The sequence below is a fragment of the Microtus oregoni genome, unplaced genomic scaffold, assembly GCF_018167655.1.
Source record: "Microtus oregoni isolate MIOR12 unplaced genomic scaffold, Mior012 000018F_ref0000195, whole genome shotgun sequence".
NCBI lineage: Eukaryota > Metazoa > Chordata > Mammalia > Rodentia > Cricetidae > Microtus > Microtus oregoni.
Genome location: NW_024543077.1, coordinates 6,698,504 through 6,715,760, shown reverse-complemented (window position 1 = coordinate 6,715,760; position 17,257 = coordinate 6,698,504). Strand labels below are relative to the sequence as shown.

The window sequence follows — 17,257 nt, the reverse complement described above, 5'->3', positions numbered from 1 at the left end:
ACACAGAACCCATGAATTCCCGAAGAGGGGGACAGATACCCTAGGACTGGGATTCCAGACTTTTGTGGAGGCTATGTGGGTCCTGGCCCTCTTAAGTGCTGAGCCAGCTCCCCAGCCTCAAGAAGAAAACCTTATACACTATTAGCGTGGATATATTAGAGGGGAGTGTCTTTCCATTTTTAAGAATAAAAGCAACATTGTTAAGTGCTACTTTTTCATACTGATTAACAGATTTTCACCTTTAACTAGATGAAATGATTTTAGGACAGATTGAGCCCTTGCTATAACAAAAAAAAAAGCATGAATCCCCAAGAAATTTTCCATCAAATTTTATTTTTTCTTTCAACCTAAGAAAAATGAGTTCAAGATCTGTCACAAACACAACTGTGTTTCATGGCTGGGCCTGAGTAACCTAAGGTGACAGAAACACCATTTTCTGGGTAAGCATGTGTTTAGTGATTTTACATAAACTTAGTCTAGAAGAAACTCATCAGTTTGGCCCATAGCCCCAACCCAACTACTCAGGAGGCTGAAGCAAGAGGATGGGAAGTTTGAGGTTGTATCTGAGCATCAAAGTGAGTTTATAGCCAGTCTGGACAACTTAGTGAGACCCTGTCTCAAAATATAAAGAAAGGGCATGGTTGTCACTCATTGCTAGGGCATTCGCCTTGAATCTGTGAGGTCCTGCTTGTATTGTCCACTGCCATAAAAAGAAAAACTCATAAACTCACCATTATTGTTTTTAAATGCTTATTAATATATTAACTACTGACTTTATTATAATGCAGATGCCTTAGTTATAGAGGTTACCAAACTCCCTTATTTTTACAGAGAGTGACAGGTAAGATGATAGGAGGGATTGCCCATCTTGTTTTCTGTCATATTGCTAGGAACGTAGTTCGATACATTGACTTCGTATGTAATCTCCAGGGAGGTCCTCTTGACTTAGCAGCTATTAGTGGTGATGATGATGATGGTGATGGTGGTGATGATGATGGTGATTATGGTGATGGTGGTGATGATGATGGTGATTATGGTGATGGTGGTGATGATGGTGGTGGTGATAGTGATGATGATGATGGTGATTATGGTGATGGTGGTGATGATGGTGGTGGTGATAGTGATGATGATGTTGATGATAATCATGATTATGGTGATGGTGGTGATGATGATGGTGATGATGGTGGTGATGATGATGTTGATGATAATCATGATTATGGTGATGGTGGTGATGATGATGGTGATGATGGTGGTGATGATGATGTTGATGATAATCATGATTATGGTGATGGTGGTGATAGTGATGATGATGATGGTGGTGATGATGATAGTGATGATGATGATGGTGGTGGTGATAGTGATGATGGTGATGATGATGATTATGGTGATGGTGGTGATGATGATGATGGTGGTGGTGATAGTGATGATGATGATGGTGGTGATGATGATAGTGATGATGATGATGGTGATTATGGTGATGGTGGTGGTGATGGTGGTGATGATGGTGGTGGTGATGGTGGTGATGATGATAGTAATGATGGTGATGGTGGTGATGATGATGGTAATGGTGATGATGGTGGTGGTGGTGATGATAATGATGGTGATGATGATGGTGATGGTGAAGATGGTGGTAGTGGTGACGGTTCTTATGGTGATGGTGGTGGTAGTGGTGATGGTTGTTATGGTGATAGTGGTGGTGGTGGTGACGGTGATAGTGATTGCTGAGACATATAGTCTATACTGGTCTTCAGTTTATGACTCCCTGTTTCTGCCTTCAAAGTGCTGGAATTATAAGCCTGCATCACCATTCCCTCTCAGTGGTTACCACTATTAAGCATATGGTATGCATTAGGTGATTTATAAAACTCATTTAACCATCACCATAATGCTTTATGACAGATGCTATTATTTCTATTTTACAGAAAAACTAAAAAATAAAGGCAAGCCATCAAGCTGGCAGGAGTCACACTGCAATTTGAGACAGGGATTAAGAAACTGACTGTCCTCGTTTCACACTTGATTCCCAGACCCCAGATAATCCACACATTACGTTAGCTTCCGTTTGTACTCTGCTTCATCTTTAAACATGCTCATGTTTTTTTAATCTAATTTCCCTCTCAAAACAGCCCTGTGAAGAGAGTGGGGTATGTGCGAGAGAGGCGCTTGGAGTCTGGGAGCATGAGGGACCTTCTCAGGAGCAGGCAGACTACTGTGCATCTTCACAGCACACTCTTCAGTGAAGCCTTAGGCCCCGTGCTCTTTGCTCTCAGAAATGAGAAAGTGGATGGCTCAGCAGGTCAGGGCTGATGGGACTTCGCCCACTGCCACTCACTTGCAGTCACACTTGAATAGGGACCACCTTCCCAAGCCTGACAACAGGAGCTTGATGCCTAAAACCCAAACGAGGAAAAAGATAACTACCTCCCACAAACCCTCCTCTGATCTCTACATTGTGTTGTGGCATAAGTGCTCAACACCCACAAAATATAAAGCCAGGCAGTGGTGGTGCACACCTTTGATCCCAGCACTCCAGAGGCAGAAGCAGGTGGATCTCTGTGAGTTTGTGGCCAGCATGGTCACAGAGAGACTTCCAGGACATCCAATGCTACACTGAAAAACGCTTGTCTTGAAAAACCAATACCAAACCAAGCAAAAACAAACTCCATGGTGATTTTCAACACAAATACATGGATACCTGTTTAGCAATGATTCTACCTCCCACGCAGCCACAAAGTCCTATAGCAGCCCCCGTTATGAACAGGGAGAGAAGAAAGGAAGATATGAATGACTCAGGCTTCCCAATCACATTCACAAAACACACTCATATTCCCCAGGTGCGGTGGGAAATAATAAACAAACATTTGCAGGAATGAAATTATTACTTCTCTGTAGAGTTGTGGAGAAACCATTTAAAAGGCAGTATTCAATTACTGTGGTAAATAGTTCAAAGTAACATGTATTAACTTCTCTATCCACCCAAAGCTCATATTTTGAAATAATGTATTTAAAACATTAAGCTTCAATCTTGTGCTTTTAAATTTTAGCTTTTTAAAGCACTATAAGACATGGTTTTATTATACATCAAACCTATTTTATAAATCTCCTGTTTTGCTGCTTTCAATCCCCTGCCAAACCACATACTTGATCATCATTGTCCCTGCCTGCAGTCTCTAACATAGTAACTAGCAGAGATTTTAAAAATCAGTATTTGATGGATTTTGCTAACTGGCATTTTGGAAGTACTTCTATCTGGGCACTGCACAACAATTCCAAAGTCTGATATTATGTCAATGCCAGATTTACATATGGAAAATTCTGAGGTACAAAATGCATAAACGATGTCCCTAGGTCACACACCACAAAAGTGACAGGGACAGAAGTGAATGTCATCAGCCAGACTGCAAAGACAAAACTCTTTCTGTTGTTGTTTATGAAGATTTATTTGATGTGTGTGTGTGTGTGTGTGTGTGTGTGTGTGTGTGTGTGTTTGAGAGTGTGTGAACACTCCAAATGTGTAGACACTTGTGGAGTCCAGAAGAGGGTGTCAGATCAACATGAGTCGTAAATGGTTGAATCACCCAGTGTGCATGGTTGTTAGTAGCCTAACTAGGTCCTCTCTAAAGGTAGCAAGTGCTTAACCAGTAACCTCTCCCCAGCCCCAAGACAAAGCTCTTAATTCTACTGCCCTCCCTTCTTGGAGGAGAGCTGACCCAGAAGGGCCCTCTGGGGCTATTATTCTCCCTTAGCTTTCAAAGCATTGAGTAATATTTATCCATTTTCAAAGTCATTTTTATTCTTTTTATTGAGACCCAATGGCATTGAAAACATCACGAATTGTTCTTAAAACTCTTCATAAAAATGAATAGTGTGTAGACCAAGAGATGCAGTGTCTGTTTTGCTACCAGTAGTGTGGCATCTTTGTACTCAAGTCAAAAGAGGCAATGACAAATAAGTAGGGACTCTTGGGAGGAGCCAGAAAAAGTCGTGGGAACACTAAGATTCCAGGAAACGCATACTTTTCTAAGTACCTCCAGAGGACTTCAAAGGGACAAACTTGCAGAGAAGCAGAAGCCAAAGGAGCCCTTGTGGGCTGGAGGAAGAGTGGCTGTCTCCCTGGAGCCCCCAAAGCCTCTTCCAGTGTGGCGCTCACCCATGTGAGCATGTCTATCATGATACCAAGCAGCTCTCCTAGTTAGAAATTCCTCTGAGCCAAATACCTTACTACAAAAAAATGTAAGTTTTTTCCCCATAGAATTTACATGTCTGGAAAGTTTCTCAGCCCTAAAGGATCACATGGGTATTTACTCTAATGAAAGGTAACTGTGTCTATAAACAAGCACTACCTTTCACATCCAGTTCAACTGTCCCAATATGTACTTGGTGGAGGTGTGAAATGGGAAAACATGAGCATCCATCAGCTTTCATAATATCTGACTCCGTCTAAGCGTTTATTCAAGAAATCTTTTCTGGGCACTGCCTATCACAGGCCTTGAGACAATAATCATTGCCTCAGCCATAACGAGATATTGAATGTGTCTATTTCAAATGCAACTGAAAGTCATGATTCCCTCTTCCATGTTGACTCAAAGATCCAGTTCTCAATTGTCCACTGCATTCAAGATGATAAAATTAATGTCCACCAAAGTCAAAATGACTCTAATGAGGATAAAATTAGGTGTGTGATGACCTAGGAAAACAGACAGATAACAGGTAGGCTATGGAAGACTCAATACTTCAGTTGATTTCAAAGATACATCTTGGTGTTTTGGGGGTTTTGGTTTTTAAGTCTCTGGCATATATTTGAAAACCATTAATATTCTTACCATATAGTTGTTTAATGAACTTTAGTTTCCACCTCTTTATTTGTTTTTACTCTTGGGGCCCACCACCTAGCTCCCAAACAAATACGCAGAGACTTAGTCTTACTTGTGAATGCCCAGTTTCAGATTGCCTTGTTCTAGCCAGTTTTCCTAACTTGGCTTTTTATCTTACTTTGCTCTATTCTACATTTTACCTTACTTTGTTCTTTTTTTTTTTCTGATTTTGATTTTTCGAGACAGGGTTTCTCTGTGGTTTTGGAGCCTGTCCTGGAACTAGCTCTGTAGACCAGGCTGGTCTCGAACTCACAGAGATCCGCCTGTCTCTGCCTCCTGAGTGCTGGCATTAAAGGCGTGCACCACCACCGCCCGGCTCTTACTTTGTTCTTTATTCTACATTTTGTCCCTTCTTACTCCCTGCCTGGTTGTGTGCCTGGTTGTGTGGCTGGGCGGCTGGCCCCTGGCGTCCTCCTCTCTTTTCCTTTCCTCACTCCACCTCTTCCTTCTCTCTTCTCCTGCTTATCCTGTCTCCCCAGAAGCACTGCCTCTTTCTCTCTCCTGCCTCGCTATTGGCCATTCAGCTCTTTATTAGACCATCAGGTGTTTTAGACAGGCAGAGTAACACAGCTTCACAGAGTTACACAAATGCAGCATCAAAGAATGCAACACGTCTGTACATCATTAAACTAATGTTCCACAGCATGAAAGAATGTAACACATCCTCAGCTAATATTCCACAACAACAAGTAGTTAAGTGTCTTTTGGTGTGTTAAATGTGTGGGACACAGCAATAAATACCACGCGGGGTCTTACGTTAGCGTTCACAATGTAGGAAAGCACAGAAGCGTGATGATCCGTCATTAAAGTGCCCAAATGAGGTTGGTAGAACCACGACATTCACTGTTGTAAATATTAGGACCATTTAGGGCCCTACGATGCTGCTTCACAGAAACCTCCTCACCAAAGACTCGAAGAAAAAAGCCCAGAAAACTCAATCACAGGAAGTCTTAAGGATATAATCCATGTCCTTGCGGACATGGGTTTGTCTTAAATATTCTAAAGGGAGTAGCTGTTTCTGCTCTCTTGTTAAGTTAGCAGTTTGAAAGTTCAACGTTGATTTACAACGCAACTCTAGTAAACAACTAGGACTCTGTGATGCCAGTCTTCTCTGTTTATCTCTCACCTAGATTCAAATAACCTTACCTGGATTGTTGTTTACTTATTGTTCTTTAGAAATCTCTCAAATCTTCTCACTGAGGATGTAATAAAGGATCCATTTGAACTCAACTAAACATTCCCCAGAAGAAGCATAATGCTGTCTAGAAAGGCCTCTGTGACCGGCTTAGGAAAGGGCTGGGGACATAGGAATGATCTTACAATGCCTCTGCCAGCATCATCATTAATATTAGCTGTAGTAAATAACAACCATTCCAAAAACACAAGATGGCACTTTACAGATGTTAGGTTCTTCCAGCTGTCTGCACTTTGCAGACACCTCTTACCCTCAGCAGTCATGAAGTCAATGTTAACGTCCCCATTATATAGATAATGGTAGCGTTGAATCAGCTCACTGTTTTATAACAAATCATCTAAGACTTACAAGAGAGAAAGGGTTTTTTTTTCCCCCTTGAGTTTCAGAATCTGCTCTTTCTGACCATCTGTCCGTATTGTGCCAAGCCTGTGATGACGTGGTATATCACAATGAGAGAGGCAGAGGAGGCCACTTCTCCTCATGGCCAGGAAGTAGGAGAGGAAAACCTTTGTTTCAGACTTCCTTGTGAGGGCATGCCCCAGTGATCCAGGACCTATTGAAGGTCTCCACCACTCCCTATAGCAACAAGCTGAGGACCATCCAAGGTTTTGACACACAAGCCTTCTCAATCTGTAAGAAAGATACAGATGATCAAAGAAAGGTTAGAAGTTGTCCCAAGATGAGACAAGAATTCTTTGATTAAGTATCACACTATGGATGTAGTAAATGTTACTTGAAAAAAAAATGACTTTGAAAGGAGTATTGCCTATGAGAATTGCCCCAAGTATGTCCAAAGCAAAGGACACCCAGGGTAAAAGAGCCAAAGATAAAGCTACAATATCATGTCAGGGAACCTTGAAGGATTTTACTGACAAAGTTACCTGAGGATAGAAAGGAGAAGGAGCCTCCATCTCCAGCCTTCCTGATGCACAGTGACTCCAGCTTGAAGTTTTCCCAACAGCTTTTTGAAGCCCACAGAGCAGAGAGTAAGAATCGTTAAGAAAGAGCATTCCTAAAACCGCGCCTTTTCCTTTAAATAGAATGAGATTGGAGCAAGATTCCCGTGTTTCCTAGGTCCCCCACAAAGACTGTCATGATGGCGGTGATGGAAGAGATTAAAATATTGACAGGGCAGTGAAGGTGATGCGCATGATAAGAGCCGCTAGAAATCCCTGAACATGTCGACGTGAAAGCTGATGTGCTGTCAGCGGTTACATTTCATTCCCTCAACCACTGAAGTAAACAGTATTGTGCCCATTTTGGAGGATAGTTTACTGAGACTCGAGTTTGACAAGCTACCCAAAGGTTACTCAGCTACGCAGGAGCTAGATCGGAATGCAGGTCTGAGTGATGCTGAAATTGTCAGAGTGTCTGCCACCCCCCCCCACAAGGAAAGCAATAGCTACAGCGCGGTCATCATTCTTACCAATCACCTCACCAGACATCTGATACATAATACAAGAGTGGTTGAGAGTTTATTTTAGCTCCTCTCTTCTCTGATGTGTAGCCTTAGGAAGTAAAATAGATGGAGCTTGTATGTGTGTGTGTGTATGTCAGAGAGAGAGACAGACAGACAGAGGAGAGAGGGAGAGAGATTGGGGGGGGAGAGAGAGAGAGACAGTGAGCGTGCGCGTGCGAGAGAGGTAGAGAAGGAGAGAGAGAGAGAGATGGGGGAGAGAGGAAGAGAGGGAAACAGAGAGAGGGAGAAAGAGAGGGAGGGAGAGAGAGAGGGGGAAGAGAGAATGTGTGTGTACAGGCATGTCATGTTAACTATATGTACTTGCCAATTTGAAATCACATATTTTATGCATGTAGAATGCATGTCGATAAGAAACCCTCTGCAGAAAGAGACACGATGATTACATTCTAGAACTTCACCGGACTGGGCATGTGGTCTGTCTAGAATAAGTCACTGACCTGTCTGTGTACTGTCGTGCTAGTTCATTTGTATTCTAGTAAATAAGCTGGCCTGAGGATCAGAGAGTCAAACTGCCCCACCAGTCATACAGACCAGACAGCGGTGACACACACCTTTTAACCCCAGAAGCCACACTAGTTTGCCATAGAAACTGGGCTGTGCACGCCTTTAATCCCAGCCCTGGAGAAGATTATAAAACAGAAGGAGACAGCTCTCAGGCACAGTCTCATTCTCAGATTCCTGGAGGCAGGATCGCCACTTTCCGCCCGAGGTTGCGGTAAGAGCCAGTGGTTGCCTGCTTTGCTCTTTGGGCCTCCAGGCTGAACCCCAATGTCTCTGTGTTTTTATTCATCGTGCATCTGTGTCCCTATGTCGTTAATTATGGGAGCCACATGCAGTTAGCTGTCAGCCCCTCTTAGAACCCTTCTTGCACCATGCTTTCAGAACACTTAAGAGCCAGAGATCGCTGTTCATGGCAGCCCCTCTTAGACATCTACGCCCTGGAGACAGAGAGGTGCCGCCACCACTAGTCAGCAACGCTGCTGCCAGCTCTCCGCTCCTTAAACAACCTGTGATATAAGCACGCATATTTTCCTGGGATTAGCTGGGCTACCGTTGCTTCCCGTCCCTCCAGGTCTGTCTGTCTACTAGTTTGCCATCTCAGCAGGAAGAGGCTTTTGGCAGCAAGCATCCTACATAGGCATTCTGTCGCTAATGTGAGAATTTTCCTCCTGAATCCTGGCCTTTCCTTCCAGGTCTCACGGCTAAAAGTATGCCCGGTGGGCCAGTGAGATGACTCAGCAGGAGAAGGCACTCACCCGCAAATATCATAACATGTGTGTGATCCCCGGAACCTACATAATGGAGGGAGAAAACCAAGCCCCACGCTGGCCAGTTGTTCTCTTGTGTATGGACAGTTGCACTCATCTTCCACAAACACACAAACACACACACACACAAACACACACACACACACACACGCTAAATGCACAAATTGTTTTTTCTCTTAGCTGCTGCTACATTGTCAGTGAATTCACCTCTCATTTACCCTGCTGACACCGAGACTCTACAAAGCTCGGAGGACACACATTTTGGAGCTATTCAGTCTCATTGATCATTTATTTGTAAGCGCCACACGCCTCTCACATGAACACAATAGGCCAGAAAGCTTGCCCCGGCTGGTTCCTTTGGCTGTCTCGTGCATGCGGTAAATAGGACAGCATTTGATAAGGGTCATCAAGTGTTCTCGACTATCACAGAATTGTGTATTGTGCACAGGCCAGCCCCCTCAGAAGCCTGGTGCATGCTGGGTGGGACATTTGATGGTAATCGGATAAGGTGTCCCTCAACCTCCTGCTCTCCCATAGGGTCACGCCTCTGTTCTCCTAAATGACTTTGTTCCACTGCGATCCTGACTGGAAATTTTCTCTTTCAGCCACATAAATAGAAGAACCCAGTTTGAAAACCCCGTCCTGGAAGCAAAAAGGAAGCTACAGCAACATAACATGCCCCACCCAGAACTTGGAACAAAGCCCCTGCAGGCCCCAGGTTTCCGAGGTATTGTATCTGGCAGCACTCAGGGCTGCAAGAGGAAATGTTGTTTGGGGGATTGTTTGTTCTTCCTGTAGGAGGGCCTGATAAAAATGCCTGCTTTGACTTCTCTAGACCGTTCCAGCAGGTTTACCTGGATGCTCACACCATTTTTAAACTAAAGCCTTTAGCTACCGCAAACTATGCTAAGAGCACTGGGCAGTCCCTTAAAGGAATTTTACTTGTTGCCTGATTAGACATTGGTATTGGGACAAGAAACTGCAGAGAGTCTCTGAAACACCGAGCATGGGAACGAGGCTTCTTTTCCTTTGTGACAGTAGGTCTCTCACCAGCGACATTACCTAGGCCCAAATCCATCTTCCCCCGCACCGGCCCGGAGAGGTCCCGCAGTGTGAATGACTTGTCTTACTATCTGCTGGACCACAGAGGGACGCCCTGGCCACTCGGTATGTCCCAGGGCTGCTTGCGGACCTGGCTACACCTGGGAGCCACCCCGCGGGATGAGTGGCTGCACACTTTTCCTCCACGTCTGCGCTTCTACTAAACTAAAACAAACACACAAACCGTGAGAGGCTGACATCTGCCTGGTAGTAGGGTCCGGGTCACATGCTTCCCCGCCACATGCGTGCAGCACTCTGCAAGGAATGTAAAGGTCTCATGGAGAGTTAAGCTCCACCTATATAAGCCCCGCTTCGGTGAAGAGAAGCAGAGACGATTACCTGTGGGGCTATGTAAATTGCATTTTAAAGAGAAGTTTAATAAAGATAATTTGTGGCAGGTAAATGGATAGATAAATTAAAATTTCATCATAACGACTCACTGTTTGATAGCTCATCCTCTGAAACCAAAAACGTGACGGTGAGATTATTGTGTGAAAAATGTGACTGAGCTCCTACTTAGAGTTTGGCTACTGTGAGAATCAGATCATACCAACCTCACAGAGGATATGAGATGCTTATCCCCAAAGCTACGTGTGATGCCGGTCCTTGTAACCCTAGCACAGCGAAGGCTGAGGCAGGGGGACCAAGAGTCCAAGGCCCCTTGGATTACAAAGCAAACCTGTCTCAACAAAGCATTTAGAATAAAATACTTAAAACCCCGTGGTCTGCCAACTATGCTAGCCAGGCAAAGTAAAATACTCGTCACAAGTGAAATTTAAGAAATAATTAATTCTGCTTCCTCGCGTGACAGTTCTTTTAAAGCGTTAGATGTATAGAACTCGTAGCTGGAAAATTCCATCACATGACAAATGAGTGGCCAGACTCACTGAGTAGGTTCACGTAACGTTCAGATCATTTGGGCATACGATTGGAATATGTCAACATATTACAAAAAAAAAAAATGTCACCTTTACATTCACAACCTTCTAGAAACACTGGCTTGCTTTTTGCTCACTCTTCAGAGTGTGCGAAACACTCTCTGGTCAGTAGAGCTGTAACTGAATTCCTGACATCACACAGCACAGCCGTGGGAACAAAAATTAACTCAGTCCCACATCCAGGTCGGCACGCTAAGCAATTTGAGCGTACACCCAAGGTGGGCCGCTTCTCTGTCGGTGTGACCCGCACATGTTTAATGTCTTTAAACCAGTCTGGTTGCTTTTCTACCCCACGCGAGGAAGGCTCTGTACCAGAGCAGCCTCTCACGCTGCCCTCTTCTCTAAGAACGCTCAGAAGTAGAGAGTTATACGGCAGGGGCTGGAGAGATGCTCAGCGGTTGAGAGAGTCGTAAATCGCATGTTATTTGAAGGCTGTCTTGCCAGTTGATCGCCCTTTTCAACCTCTAGAGGGTTGATTTCAAGGAAGCACATCCTGAACCGCCGCTCTCCAGCCACAGCCTTGCCTGACTTCCTGGATGTTTGGGATGGCTCTGCATCTGTAGGACGATGCTCCTCCCCAAGTGGCCACAATGCTCCACGCCAGCCTCCCTCATTCGCAGGGATTGCTCCTGGGTGCTTGACTGTTCTCTGATAACTTGTCTTAAAAATGCCTTTCCCTTTTTAACTTGTGTTGGCCGATGTAGAAAAGCCGCTCTTCACCCGGGATGCGTCCCAACTGAAGGGGACATTCCTCAGCACCACCCTCAAGAAGAGCAACATGGGCTTTGGATTCACTATCATTGGTGGCGATGAGCCGGACGAGTTCCTCCAGGTGAAAAGCGTGATCCCGGATGGGCCCGCGGCGCAAGATGGGAAAATGGAGACAGGTAAGCTCCCTGGAGCCCGGGAATTGGCTCTGCAGCGACTCTTTTTCTGTAAACAAGACGTGGAGATGGCTTTATGGCTTAATTCCAAAGGCAAAGGTCACTTTGGTGTAGAAAATGTCAAGTCATAGGTTCCCTACTTTAGATTTTGAGCAGAAGTCACCTGTAAACAACCTGGAGATTCGATTTCTGTCTCACTTCTCAGACTGGTCCCTCTGTTCCCTGGTCCAGCAGACGCTAGAGCCGGCCTTCTTCTGAGTTATCGCTGGCTCCTTCTTAGGGATGAGGTCAGCATCTCACACTTTGCTAACTCATATTCAGTCGCTGATACTTTTAAGCCTGTGTTAATCCTTCAGTATTCATATGCTGAATTGTTGGGTCAGATATTTAAGTGTGTATGCACATCTTATAGAGGAAAATCACAAAAACATTACTTTTAATATGTCCCTATACAGTGTTTTAATGTGTTTTTTTTTCTAGTCACTATCAGTTGGTTTTCATATATAATTACTTGTATGTCTATCTAAATTATAACAGAAATTAATTTCACATGGAAATAAAGACCCAGATTGTTAAGAATAGAGAAAACAAAATATGAAAAGTTCCCAGAGTTAAAAAAAAAAAAAGTAATGAGATCAGTCTGATTTAACAGTCTAACTTGTGATTCGCTTACCTGACCCAAGAATGAGTTTCATAATTTACAAATAGTAATTTCCTTACGTGGGAAAAAATAAATTAAATTTGATCATCTGTTTATAAAACACCTATTCATATTTTTGTGGTGTTATTTTTAAAGCCCTTTAGGTCGTATTGAAAGTATTGTGATTATACCTGCAAAGAGATAAAGCCCATCACCATTTTTGAATTTCCTTTTACCTTGATTCAGCTTTCTGAATGGAGCCTGTGAGATGCCCAAGTTGGAGAACTGAGTTAGACAAGTTCTACCACGGATGTGTTTCTATATTTATGAACTGAATTGTTTCCATGAGTCCAAAAGGCATTTGTCTGAGAAGAGAAGACATAAAATTGAGGTTTTCATTTGAATTTGCTCATTTTTAAAGTTGCCAAAGCTTTATCACTATTTGCTACTTTCTTTGTGCCTGTCATTTCCCAAGATCCCTATGTGAGTATATATTTCAATACTACTCACCAGCAGGGACTAAAGTGTATGACACAATCTGGGTCTCCACACGGACGTTTGACCTTCACGCCACCTTCAAAGACCAGGTGTGAGCCCGGGGGCCCACACTGCAGTGAATAGCTAAATATCTAAGAGCACACAGAGAGCTCAAGCTGGACTTGATGGTTTGGGGTTTTCTTTTTATAGGTGGAAAGGTAAATGGTGCATATCTGGGAGACTTTGGCAGAGAAGGGTGACTTAATGCAATATGCTGTGTCTGTATTAAAAAAAAAAGTATCTTTGAACTTCAAAACGCATCACATTTTGAAAACACAATTGATTTAAAACTCATGTATACATAATTTCCTACAAGAATCGGCGTCCAGCACCACAGTTTACCCAGAGAGGTTTAGAAGGCACTCACACTCCCCTGCCACGCTCCCAACCCATAAACACTGCAACAGCTGAAAACGCTCTTACAATACGCTGTTAGGACAAAAGCAAGTTATGGGATTCGGCTTGTTTTAACAGAGAAAGCATCTCAGGGCTCTTGAACTTCTGCAAAATATTTGACAGATCCATTTTGCCAAGGTAAATGAGCTAATTACTTTTCTATGATCTATCCCAGAATTCATGTTTCAAAATTAACATTTATACAATAAGTTTTTCTCCTTCTCCGCCTTAATTCTCTAATTTGCCACACCTGGGCTAAGACTCATCCACAGGAAAAAAAAAAAAAAAAAAAAAAAAAAAAAAACAACCCAAATCAGCTCTTAACAGAGAGGAAAGAACCAAAACCCTAAGCCTGCTCAGAATCGCCTATTGAGTCTGCTCTTGGTGTGTTTAGCAGACACCTCCCCAGCCTCCCGCTCCTGGACATTGAATTATATGATGGCTACAAAGATATGATAAGAGGAATGCACTTCCAGGTAGCTTACATCTAGAAGGGGCTTTAGATCCACCGGCAATACAACACTCCTTCATCAGGAGAGAGGGGAACTAAATAACAAAAGTTTTTAAAAAGGAGTGTGCTGTAACATTTTATTGAACATTTGGACACATGGTAATTTGTTTTATTAGGAAAAAATTTAATTAAACAAAACATAATGCTCTTTAAATATTCAGAAATACGTATTCACATCTAGTTACAAGAAAATTTTAACACATGTAAGTGTATTTCTACAAAATTGAACAAATTATGATAAAGAAGAATTGCCCTTTGGTTCAGCGAATATTTGGTGAAGGTCTGTGCATGGCGAGCATTCTGCTAATTAATTAGGAGGCAAAGTCGAAAGACAAATGTTTCTATCCCCGCAACATCTGCAGTGTAAACAGAGATGCTGAGTGATATGTTGGTGGATGTGTATACCAGTGCAATAATAAAAATACATGCCTAAGTAATGAAATGGTGCAGAGGAAGAAGGTGTCAACTTTGGCAGGAGAAACCCTCCCTTGATAAGGGCTTTAAAAGATGAATAGATGTTTGCTGGCCTGGCAAGTGGGAAGAGCTGCTGGAAGACAGGCACATGCAAGAGTATCAGGAAAACCTGAGAGAGGTTTGCAAACCCTCAGTGTGTGTTAGTGTTTTCACTTGGGTGTACTTGTGGTGAAGTTCAGAGTCACAAATGGGAATGATTAACTACGCTTACAATGTACACCAAAGAACTATAGACGGTCATATTTCCTAAAGTTCTAAAAATCATAAACATGCACATATCTTGACCTAAACTCTGGAATAATTCTCAACTAATCAAGCACAAGCCTTACTCTGTAGCTGACGCCAATTAGATCTAACATACTGCCGGGTAAATAACAGGCACTCATTTTGGTTTCCTTTATTCGGAGAAACTGAACCCAGGGTTTTGTGTATGATAGGTGGGTGCGCTGTTTCCAGCAACAGGTATAAGCACTGGATTGATGGAATGGATGGATGGATGGATGGATGGATGGATGGATGGGATGGATGGGATGGATGGGTGGATGGATGGGTGGATGGATGGGATAGGTGGGATGGATGGATGGATGGATGGATGGATGGATGGATGGGATGGATGGGTGGATGGATGGGATGGATGGGTGGGATGGATGGATGGATGGGATGGATGGGATGGATGGATGGGATGGATGGGTGGGATGGATGGATGGGATGGATGGATGGATGGATGGGATAGATGGGTGGGAAGGATGGATGGATGGATGGATGGATGGATGGATGGATGGATTGCCTGGGATGGATGGGTGGGATGGATGGGTGGGATGGATGGATGGATGGATGGGATGGATGGGTGGGATGGATGGATGGATGGGTGGATGGATGGGATGGATGGATTGGCTGGGATGGATGTATTGGATGGGATGGATGAATGAATGGATGGATGCATGCATGCATGGATTGTATGCATGGATGGGGGATAGATGGAGGGATGGATGGATGGGCGATGTTTAATGAAGAAGTGCCATTTGAATTTTGAATACCTATCTTGTAATAGAGCCTAGGCAATATTGTTAAGTAAGATAACTCACCACAAAAACAAAATCAAACCCAGTTTTGGTCTTCTACATGGCATGTTATAAACAGGTATATTCGAGAATAAATTATTCTATTTTTAAAAAAATAACCTTACATATTAAAGAAGCTTTAAAAACTAACAAAAGTAAATATTATAGAAATTAGAGGACAGTAACTGGTGTTTGAAATGAGTGGTCTCACGTGGTACTGAAATAAACACGGACACAGTCTAATCAACATTTTTAGCTTTCGGTTACCTCCAGCTTAGGGAAATATGTCAGTACCTTGCATCGGAAACAAGAAAAGCAACCTTATGAAATGTTTCCCTAGGGCTCTGCACCACAGCAAAAGAGAGAACAGGGAATTCTTTCCCATTTGGTAGTGACTTCCAGCTAGTAGAGAATGGGGCGAGTGTGAGGGTAGTGCCCCCAGGCCAACGTGAGGGTAACACTCCTCTGGCTGCTTTAGGACAGCTGAGCCAGTTCCCAGTGGTTCTGTAATGCTCCAGAAGGTTTCTCAAAAGACATTACTCTGATGCCCAAGGACTGTCTAATACTGACTATTGTTCTATGCATTCTGGAAATCAGGTATCACAGCCCCTGGTAATATCCTTGTAAGTATTTTTGTATCTTTGCATCCTAAGTGAATACTCTTCAAAGCATTCTAAAATCAGATTTGATACAACAGAGCTCACAGAGGCCACAGAGTCTGGAAGGTGTTTAGCTACCATCCTCTGTTGAATAGCTTTCTTGCTGCCTGATGGTTTGTGTCTCCCTCCACCCCCCACCTCCAGGCTGATGTTGAATCTGTGTTCTGGTGGTTACCAGTGTGTGAGGAGGAAGAACGCTGGCCTACCCATGAGCTTCTCCTAGAGACCAGGGGGAGGTTATGAAGTCACAATGTTACTTTTTATTCATTTTCTGCATGTTGTCTGCTTTATTAATCAGATCACAAATAAGCACCGTGAAGGATGGAGCTGCCGGCACCCTTAGCCCCTGGCAGTTCTTCATTCGAATAGATCAGTAGTACTAGCTGCTCGCTACCTCAGTATCCGAGTTTACAAAAGTAGGGGTACCCAGGTAGTTCTGCCATTCTTGGTAAGGTGTGTATGTGTGTGTGTGTGTGGTCTGCACATATGTGTGCAGTTACACGTTTCAAAAGACTGACATCAAAGCGCCTTCCTCTGTCATGCTCCACGCCCTCTTTTTTTCTTTCAAGACAAGGTCTCTCACTGAACCCCGTTCTTGCTGATTCTTCTAGACCAGCTAGCCTTGGAGCTCCAGGGCCCCTCTTGTCTGTACTTTCCAACACTGGCTCAGAGGATCATGCTGCTACATTTGGTTCTTCACATGTGGTGGGAATTTGAACGCTAGTCTCATGCTTGGGTAACAAGCAGTTTACCGCAGTAAACCTCTACACGGTCTGCTTGGTAAATTTTTTTTTTAAATGAAGATTCTTATGCCCACAGACCTGCTAATTCCAGATTCCAAGAAATGGGATTTGGAATGAACATTTACATCCTTGTAATTTTGTCGAAGCAATATGTTCACAAACTAAAAAACTAGCATGAAAATATTTATAGTGAACAAAATCTTTTTTTTTACCTCTTCTTCCCATCCTCCAGGCATATATCCCAAGAGGCAGTTAATTAGTTTCTGGCATGTCCAGCCTTTTGGTGTTGCAAGACAACATTACCATCTACAAAATTTGTGTTTAAGAACCTGAAATTGAATTACTTTCAAAAATTCTCATTTTTAAGTAGCTTTACAGTTTTGTGTTGAGTTATCCTCGTCTGTATGACTCATGAGGTCTTTCTCAGCAACAGTCCCCTTAACAGTTCAGACATGAATCCTGTTTCTGTCCACTAAGCAGAAGATGGTGCTTTTCT

The 17,257-nt window shown here is 43.3% G+C and overlaps 1 protein-coding gene across 6 annotated transcripts in view; it reads left to right on the top strand.

Moving 5' to 3' along the window:
* LOC121458759 (membrane-associated guanylate kinase, WW and PDZ domain-containing protein 2-like) overlaps window positions 1-17,257 on the top strand; it is a 1,271,545-nt gene that overhangs the window by 981,534 nt on the left and 272,754 nt on the right. For all 6 annotated transcript variants that reach the window (XM_041668118.1, XM_041668117.1, XM_041668122.1 and 3 more), the window contains 2 exons: window positions 9,423-9,544; window positions 11,561-11,743. In XM_041668118.1, coding sequence (XP_041524052.1) covers window positions 9,423-9,544; window positions 11,561-11,743 — 305 coding nt within the window. The remainder of the gene's footprint in view (window positions 1-9,422; window positions 9,545-11,560; window positions 11,744-17,257) is intronic.